Source organism: Chanodichthys erythropterus, chromosome 19, assembly GCF_024489055.1.
Source record: "Chanodichthys erythropterus isolate Z2021 chromosome 19, ASM2448905v1, whole genome shotgun sequence".
NCBI lineage: Eukaryota > Metazoa > Chordata > Actinopteri > Cypriniformes > Xenocyprididae > Chanodichthys > Chanodichthys erythropterus.
The window spans coordinates 25,705,562-25,715,682 of record NC_090239.1 but is presented as its reverse complement, the minus strand read 5'-3'; the positions used below and the strand labels follow the sequence as shown (position 1 = coordinate 25,715,682).

The following is a 10,121-nucleotide window of genomic DNA, read 5'->3' as shown; positions in this document are numbered from 1 at the left end:
GTTCCGAGTGGAACCCATCTTGGAAAACCTCTGTATGACCCTGGCCACTGCACTGTAACTCAGTTTCAGGGTGTTACCGATCTTCTTATAGCCTATGCCAACATTGTGGAGAGCAACAATTCTAATTCTCAAATCCTGAGAGTTCTTTGCCATGTTGAACATCCAGTGGTCAGTATGAGAGGATTGTACTCAAAGCACCAAATTTTAACTGCTCTAATACAAGATACACAAATTTGTATAGTCCTATCAAGCAGACAAAAACACGAACATGGTTAAAAGATGTAGAGCTGTTATCACTTAAGGTGTACTCACTTTTGTTGCCAGCTATTTAGACAATAATGGCTGTATATTGAGTTATTTTTAGAGGACAGTAAATCTATACTGCTATACAAGCAGCACATTGACTACTCTAAAAAATATACAAGTTTCATTTCTATAGTATAGTCATTTAAGAAGATATACTAAAATAGTTGCTGAAATGTGAGGGGTGCACTCACTTTTGTAAAATACTGTACATACAGTACAGTCCAAAAGTTTGGAACCACTAAGATTTTTAATGTTTTTAAAAGAAGTTTCGTCTGCTCACCAAGGCTGCATTTATTTAATTAAGAATACAGTAAAAACATTAATATTGTGAAATATTATTACAATTTAAAATAACTGTTTTCTATTTGAATATATTTCACAAGGTAATTTATTCCTGTGATGCAAAGCTGAATTTTCAACATCGTTACTCCAGTCTTCAGTGTCACATGATCCTTCAGAAATCATTCTAATATGCTGATCTGCTGCTCAAGAAACATTTAATGTGTACAATTGTACAAAATATTTGTGTACAATATTTTTTTCAGGATTATTTGATGAATAGAAAGTTCAAAAGAACAGTGTTTATCTGAAATCTAATCTTTTGTAACATTATAAATGTCTTTACTGCCACTTTTGATTGATTTAATGCATCCTTGCTGAATAAAAGTGTTCATTTCTTTAATTTCTTTTCAAAAAATTAAAAATAAAAATTCTTACTGACCCCAAACTTTTGAACGGTAGTGTATAATGCTACAGAAGCTTTGTATTTCAGATAAATGCTGTTCTTTTGAACTTTCTATTCATCAAGGAATCCTGAAAAAAAAAGTACACAACTGTTTTCAACATTGAAAATAATCATAAATGTTTATTGAGCAGCAAATCATCATATTAGAATGATTTCTGAAGGATCATGTGACACTGAAGACTGGAGTAATGATGCTGAAAATTCAGCTTTGCATCACAGGAATAAATTACTTTGTCAAATATATTTAAATAGTACACAGTTATTTTAAATTGTAATAATATTTCACAATATTACTGTTTTTACTGTATTTTTAATTAAATAAATAGCCTTGGTGAGCAGATGAAACTTCTTTTAAAAACATTAAAAATCTTAGTGGTTCCAAACTTTTGGACTGTACTGTAGGTATTAAACACAATAGTGTAAGTTGGGTAAAATATAAATATATACTGCAATAATTAGAAGTACAGGAGGGGAAGTGCACAAATGTTCTGTGCTCTGAGTAAATGATAGCCTCTGTATGAATGATGCTTTGTACTGCTTAGAAGTTTCTGGCACATGAGCGCGTGCAGCACAAGAGAGGAAGCAGCTTGAACTTGTGCTGGAGAACGTGAGCTGTCCCTCATGTCCTGGACCTTTTCTGGTCTATAGATGGGCCAGAGTTCATAAATCTAATCCAGTGTTTTAGAGCGGATGTTTATTATGGTTTGCAGAGGGTTTTTGTTCTTGGTTGTGAGAGACTGAGATAAACAACAGAAAACTCTCAATATAACAGACAATGATTTTACAATGGACTTTGTTGGTTTTGGATTTGATATTAGATATGAATCTCTGTGACATTTCTGTGTTTTGATTTGGCTCATTCTGTTGTAGACATTGTGATTTGAAATCATTATCAGGGTCATGAAACAAAACTCTTTTGATATAAATGCGGAATGTCGCTTTTATTAGATGACAAAAACATGACAAGCTTAGCCATTTTAAATATATTATTTATCATATTTATGTTTTGGGAGCAGCATGGACAGAATAATTCTTTAATAATCGTGTCCTGAATCCAAAAAAGTCTAAAAATAATCCAGCCAGACTCTATGTGGCTTCCAGCCCATGTTTAAATATCAATTTAGATGTCAAATGTCAATTTAATTAGCCTAGATTTTTTTAGCATTTTTTTTTTCTTTTTTTTTTTTTTTTTTTTTTGTATATGAGTGAATAACTGAAAGTCAAGGACAACTTTAATAGTCATTTAATAAACTCTCTGAAGCAACTGTTCCCAATTGATGTCTTGATTATGATTCAGTTTTTCTTAACATCAGGCTATTACAAATCAGCATGGGCAATTGAAATTGCAGTAAAATGTGCTATATAAATGAATAAAGTTAAAGTTAAGTTAAAGTTATTAACAGATACACAAAAAGGTGCATCTGTTAATATGTTTTAATGGATTTCAGTTAACATGAACTAATAATGAACAGTTGTTCACAAAGATTAATAAATACTGTAACAAATGCTCATTGTTAGTTAATAATGCATTAAAGGATTAGTTCATTTTCATATTAAAATTTCCTGATAATTTACTCACCCCCATGTCATCCAAGATTTTCATGTCTTTCTTTCTTCAGTTGAAAAGAAATTAAGGTTTTTAATGAAAACATTCCAGGATCATTCTCCTTATAGTGGACTTCAATGGACTCCAAACAGTTAAAGGTCAAAATTACAGTTTCAGTGCAGCTTCAAAGCGTTTTACACAATCCCGGTCAAAATTTGAACTAAATTGTCATATACAATATGCTAGTACATGTATATAACAATTAGTTCAAACTTTGACCTAGTAATGCACTTAGCAGCGTGTACACTGCCGGAATAAGAAGAGAAGAAGAAGAGCGCTAGTTCAAGACGAGCGATTGTGTTAAATGTATATCTTTTTTTTTTTTTTTGAAAATGACCAATCGTTTCACTAAATAAGACCCTTTTTTCTCATCTGGGATTGTGTAGAACACTTTGAAGCTGCACTGAAACTGTAATTTTGACCTTCAACCGTTTGGAGTCCATTGAAGTCCACTATAAGGAGAATAAACCTGGAATGTTTTCATCAAAAACCTTAAAGTGTTAGTTCACCTAAAAATGAAATTTAATGTCATTAATTACTAATAAATACTAATCAAACTGATCAGCGTAAGTTGTCAAATGTTCTATAGGATACATTATAAATTAAACACACATAAATTATAACTAGATGAGTTTGTAAACATACTTTGATGTTGGCTTGAGAAAGCCTAATATAGTTTAAATAGATATGAAAATATACATCTGCCTTTCAAATTTTAGGATGGGGGGGTCCAGAAAATTTAGCACCCCTGGTCCAGACCACGTGATCCGGTTTTCAAGCGATTCATTCAAACGTTTCTACTCGAAAGAACAAATCGGACATCGTAAGCGGAAAATCTAATGGAGACTCTCTCACCAACACAAGGTGTTCTGATGGCACAGATAGATCTACACACTGAAGAACAGTGAAACCCAACGCTGCATGCGGGACTCAGGTGAAGGGGGCGGAGTCAGCCGCTTACTCACTGTGAAGAGCTGTAGTGCACGCGCGCCTCTGCAGAATGCGCGTATGCGGAGCGAGTGACATGTGCTGTTTCAATTCTGGAATCATTTCAGACTGCTCTAAATAAGGTAAATCTAAGTTTACTAGCGCGCTATATTATATTTATTCTGTATAAAGAACTATATGTCTTATGCTGTTATTATTGTAACCCAATTTTGCTGTTATTTTCAAGTAAAAGTGGAGAAGAGGACGGCACATAATGTTCTTGATGCTTTGCGTTTAACGCGCGCGCTTGTTTATTCCTCTTTTTCATGCAGTTTGTGATGCTTTGAGCAGTCTTCATCATGTCTCATGCCGAAGTTGAGTTCGCTGGACGTGGTTTTCCAGGTTTACCTGTTGAATTAGAGGAGGACTGTCTCTCCAGAGTGCCAAGGCTGCGAACGCACTCCTTGAGCGCGAGGAGGAACTCATACGTGCTTCATAAACTCAGTGTGGATATTGACCCGCAAATATACACGGAGACACTCTCCAAGGCGCTGTCATGGTCCTCTGAAAACATATTACTATCAGAGAGAAGATCTGTGGAGGATAAAACAGACCCTCCATCTCCAAGTTCTTCATCCGCGGTCTCCAGCCCAGAGTCTAATACACCCAACGCCAATTCAGCTCCAGAGGACTGGGGAAGCTCCGTCCAGACGCCTCTGTCCCCTGCTCAGGATGCCAGCTCAGATTCAGACAATGAGGGGTCCAAGATCGAGCATGTGGCACCACGACGCCCATTTCTTAGCAGACTGGAACAGGACGAGAAGGAGGACATCGAGACCAAAGCGGTGGCCACCTCTCCAGATGGAAGGTACCTGAAGTTCAACATTGAAATTGGGAGAGGGTCGTTCAAGACGGTCTACAAGGGGCTGGACACAGAGACCACGGTGGAAGTGGCATGGTGCGAGTTACAGGTAAGCTCTCTTTCTTAAATTGTATGGCAATGTTTTGTTTATGTAGAATAGTCCATGCAGTTTAGAGGTCGTTTTGCAGTCATAATTCCTTCATAATGATTTTAGACCTGATGCACAAATGATACAATATATTAAAAGCAAATGTTCCAGATGTGTGGCATACAAGCCTATCAGTCTTTCCTCTGTAATTGACTCCTGCATGCTTGGAAAAGCACATGTGGATTGTGTTTTTGTCTTTCTGTCCTACACAGAAATCTAAAATTAAGAGAAGTGAACCAAACCAACTGGCTTCGAGATGAATCACAACATTGTAGAATATGATTCGAAACAAATAGGCATTGAAATTTGGAATACAAAATTGTGTTCTTCCTTTGTTTTACAAGTGAAAAAGCTACTCATCCCATAAAGCATTGCAAATGACATAATCAACAGTACAGTATAAATGATTTATAAGTATAAAAACATATTAACATATTGCAAGATCATTTTCTCAGTACAGGAAGGTTCCATTTGTTAACATTAATTAACATGAACTAAGAAATAAAGTATTTATTGATCTTAGTTGATGTTAATTTGAATATCTACTAATGCATTATTGAAATTCAAAGGTGCATCTATTAATATGATTTAATGGATTTAAGTTAACATGAACTAACAGTTGTTCACAATGATTAATAAACACTGCAACAAATGCTCATTGTTAGTTAATGCATTAACTTATATTGACTTTTTGGTAAAGTATACCCTTTTCTCTTTTGCTGTGAATTTCACTTCCATGTTAACAGTGAATTTTTTCTGATTTGTGTGTAGTTATAGTTTTTTAACTGGGAATTTGGCAGTTAAATGTGATTTTTGAAGTTGAAATCATGTTGAATTTTGCCTTGTGCAGAAGTGAATACTATCACCGAACAACATCAGAGCTCATGTAATGTCTGTCTTGAAAGGGATATTGTTTAACTGAAATCAATATCTCTTTGGAGAAAATCAATGGGATTTATTCTTCCGGAGCCGTGCTGTTCTCTCAGGTTCAGTCAGGCTCTAATCTAATCAGTAGTGTGGGATCAGGTGCAACGACTGTCCCACTGAATGAGACACTGTAATCTATGCAAAAGCCAGTCTTTGCTCTGTTTCTGTGGCATGAAAATGTTGTACCTGTGAAATCACACATCTAGGTTTGCCTACTTTCTCCTGTTTCTCTTTGACCTTGATCAGACTTCTGTCGTCCACTCATGCACGTCACAGTCAGGCGGCCAGGCGGTCACTCTTCCGTGCCACCGTTTCCACACTTAACTGTGCTAATACATGCATTCCACACGTCTCTGCGTTCATTAAGAGTATCACGTACAGGAACTCGTTTTCTCTCACAGTCCACCGGAGGATAACTGCTCTTTTATAGCTCAGGAGACTTAGTGGAGATTTCTGTTGTGTTTTATATTAATATCATCTTTGTGTCAGATGTTTTGCTAAAATGCCTTAAAGGATTAGATTACTTCAGATTCAGAATTAAAATTTCCTGATAATTTGCTCACCCCCATGTCATCCAAGATGTTCATGTTTTTCTTTCTTCAGTCAAAAAGAAATGATGGGTTTTGAGAAAAACATTCCAGGATTTTCTCCATATAGTGGACTTCAACAGGGACCAATGGGTTGAAAAAGGGTCCAAAAGTCAGTTTCAGTACAGCTTCAAAGAGCTCTGCGCGATCCCAGACGAGGAATAAGAGTCTTATCTAGTGAAAGATCTGTCATTTTCTAAAAAAAAATATTTTTTAAAATACTTTTTAACCACAAATGCTCATCTGCTCTGCGATGTGCCACGCATTACGTAATCATGTTGGAAAGGTCACGCATGATGTAAGCGGAATGATGACCCATCGTTTCCCTAGATAAGACTCTTATTCCTGGTCTGGGATCATGTAGAGCTCTTTAAAGCTGCACTGAAACTGACATTTGGATTTTCAACCTGTTGAACCCCATTGAAGTCCACTATAAGGAGAAAAATCCTTGAATGTTTTCCTCAAAAACCTTAATTTCTTTTCGACTGAAGAAAGAAAGACATGAACATTTTGGATGACATGGGGGTGAGTAAACTATCAGGAAATTTTAATTCTGAAGTGAACAAATCCTTTAAAAACAAATTATTCGGAATAGAGCTGAAAAATGAATGTCGATTGCATAGTATGGAATATTTGGCTTTGGAAGATTTTGATGAGAGGAGTTCAAAATCATATTGCAAATCTGAGCAGAGTTTTGTTGTATTTGTTAACATTAGTTAATGCACTGTGAACTAACATGAACATGAACTATGAAAAGCTGTATTTTCAAAGATGAACAAAATACAGTAACAAATGTATTGCTCAGTTAGTCCATGTTCGTTAATACATTAACTAATGTTAACCTTATTGTAAAGTGTTACCAAAATATCTTTGTTTGTGTCTTGAAGATTAACAAAAGTCTTACGGTTTAGAAACTGTCCCTTTAATGGTTTGGATCCCTTTAATACTACGATGGCTTTTGGAAAACATGTTTTGTTTTGATAGGACTGATAGGCGTGGAACAAGGCTGAGTTTGCAAAGTTTTTCAGAAGTGTAAACACAGGGAATAAATGTGCACGTGAGGTAGATTCTTTGCACCTGCTGCTTTCTAGCATCATGTTGTCCTGTGATGATGGGGGTTTCTCAGGGGAAAGTGAGGCCTGGATTACAGCGCTGGGATTGATGGAACAGGTGTGAAGCAGGGCAGGGTGAATCAGGACATGCTGATATGCAGGTGGCCTATAATTCAAAACACTCAAAATGCTTCCAGTGCCTGAAGGTCACATTCCTAGTCTGTTGAGGGAATTGCTGTAATATCAGCTTGAACTAAATTAAGGGATAAAAGTAAGCTTTGGGCTTGAGATTGAAGCACAGAAGTGATCTTTAAAGGATTAGTTCACTCAAAAATGAAAATTCTGTCATTATTTAGTCAACCTATTTCATTTCAAACCTGTTTCTTTCTTCCATTGAGCACAAAAGTAGATGTTTTGAAGAATGTTCGCACTGCTCTTTTTCAATGCAATAACAACAAATAATACACCATAAAAGCATCATAAAATTAGTCCATATCTCATGCTAGTTTTGTGACAGAAACAGACTGACATTTTAGTCACTATTGACTGATAATTTTCAAAATATAAAAATGATATGTCAAGTTCTGAAAAAAAAAAAAAAAAAAAAGAGTAAGGGTTTAGAATGAAGTGAGGGTGAGAAAATAATGACCGAAATTTCATTTTTGAGTGAAATCCAGCGTTAGAGTTAGTTCTGGCAGGTCACGTCAGTCAAGATCGCATCAGGTGACTTGCATCTACCTATAGGAATACGACACCTATAACGGCATTCATATATAAGCTCCTCAGTATTATCAGCAGCTATTGCATTTCTCAGGAGCCAATTACCCTCCTCCATCCCCAGCTCCTCCTCTCTTCAGTCAGGATTGGCCTTATGATTCCCCTGAATCAAACTAATTCTTGAAATACAAACCCGATTCCAAAAAAGTTGGGACACTGTACAAATTGTGAATAAAAAAGGAATGCAATAATTTACAAATCTCTTAAACTTATATTTTATTCACAAGAGAATATAGATAACATCAAATGTTGAAAGTGAGACTTTTTGAAATGTCATGCCAAATATTGGCTCATTTTGGATTTCATGAGAGCTACACATTCCAAAAAAGTTGGGACAGGTAGCAATAAGAGGTTGGAAAGGTTAAATGTACATATAAGGAACAGCTGGAGGACCAATTTGCAACTTATTAGGTCAATTGGCAACATGATTGGGTATAAAAAGAGCCTCTCAGAGTGGCAGTGTCTCTCAGAAGTCAAGATGGGCAGAGGATCACCAATTCCCCCAATGCTGCACGAAAAATAGTGGAGCAATATCAGAAAGGAGTTTCTCAGAGAAAAAATGCAAAGAGTTTGAAGTCATCATCATCTACAGTGCATAATATCATCCAAAGATTCAGAGAATCTGGAACAATCTCTGTGCGTAAGGGTCAAGAAAAACCATACTGGATGCCTGTGATCTTCGGGCCCTTAGACGGCACTGCATCACATACAGAAATGCTAATGTAATGGAAATCACAACATGGGCTCAGGAATACTTCCAGAAAACATTGTCGGTGAACACAATCCACCGTGCCATTCGCCATTGCTGGCTAAAAAAAGAAGCCATATCTAAACATGATCCAGAAGCGCAGGCGTTTTTTCTGGGCCAAGGCTCATTTAAAATTGACTGTGACAAAGTGGAAAACTGTTCTGTGGTCAGACAAATCAAAATTTGGGACTGGGAATGACAAAACTGGGACACCATGTCATCCGGACTAAAGAGGACAAGGACAACCCAAGTTGTTATCAGCGCTCAGTTCAGAAGCCTGCATCTCTGATGGTATGGGGTTGCGTGTGGCATGTGCAGCTTACACATCTGGAAAGGCACCATCAATGCTGAAAGGTATATCCAAGTTCTAGAACAACATATGCTCCCATCCAGACGTCGTCTCTTTCAGGGAAGACTTTGCATTTTCCAATAAGACAATGCCAGACCACATACTGCATCAATTACAACATCATGGCTGCGTAGAAGAAGGATCCGGGTGCTGAAATGGCCAGCCTGCAGTCCAGATCTTTCACCCATAGAAAACATTTGGTGCATCATAAAGAGGAAGATGCGACAGAGAAGACCTAAGACAGTTGAGCAACTAGAAGCCTGTATTAGACTAGAATGGGACAACATCCCTATTCCTAAACTTGAGCAACTTGTCTCCTCAGTCCCCCAACTTTTTCAGACTGTTATAAAAAGAAGAGGGGATGCCACACAGTGGTAAACATGGCCTCGTCCCAACTTTTTTGAAATGTGTTGATGGCATGAAATTTAAAATCAACTTATTTTTCCCTTAAAATGACACATTTTCTCAGTTTAAACATTTGATATGTCATCTATGTTGTATTCTGAATAAAATATTGAAATTTGAAACTTCCACATCATTGCATTCTGTTTTTATTCACAATTTGTACAGTGTCCCAACGTCTTTTTTTTGGTTTGTATGTGTACATGTTAAATTATGACAATAATTATATTTGCATGTGTCGGTTCTGTTCTGTTTACCCTAGGGGGGTTATTTGCTGCTCTCCCTGCTAGGCTGCATAGATGCGCGGGGAGTTCTTGCCCGGAACAGAACCAATTATCAATCATATTTGACGATAATGGTCCTGACAGAACTAATCCCTTAAAGATCACTTCTGTGCTTCAATCTCAAGCCCAAAGTTTACTTTTATCCCTTGATATGCTATTATGGTTTTTGTTCATATTTTGAATTTTGAATAGATTTTATTTTTTATATTTTTGTCTTCATTTTAATTTTTAGGTAAAGTTTTTTTTTTTTTTTTACTTTTTGTATTACTATTATTTAATTAGTAGTTATTTTAGTACTTCAAAGTATATTACTCACTGAAATATTTTGTTTCAGTTGATGTTTACTTTTATTTCAAGTATTGAAAATGTTTTTTATGGTTTTAGTTTCAGTTAAACCTGAA

At 36.3% G+C, this 10,121-nt stretch overlaps 1 protein-coding gene across 1 annotated transcript in view; it reads left to right on the top strand.

The window, feature by feature from the left end:
- Positions 1-3,653: 3,653 nt before the first annotated feature.
- The window catches only part of wnk4a (WNK lysine deficient protein kinase 4a), a 69,087-nt gene continuing 62,619 nt past the window's right edge, over positions 3,654-10,121 (top strand). Inside the window, exons 1-2 of the mRNA XM_067369399.1 lie at positions 3,654-3,727; positions 3,917-4,555. Of these exons, the coding sequence (XP_067225500.1) occupies positions 3,944-4,555 (612 nt within the window). The 5' untranslated portion in view covers positions 3,654-3,727; positions 3,917-3,943. The remainder of the gene's footprint in view (positions 3,728-3,916; positions 4,556-10,121) is intronic.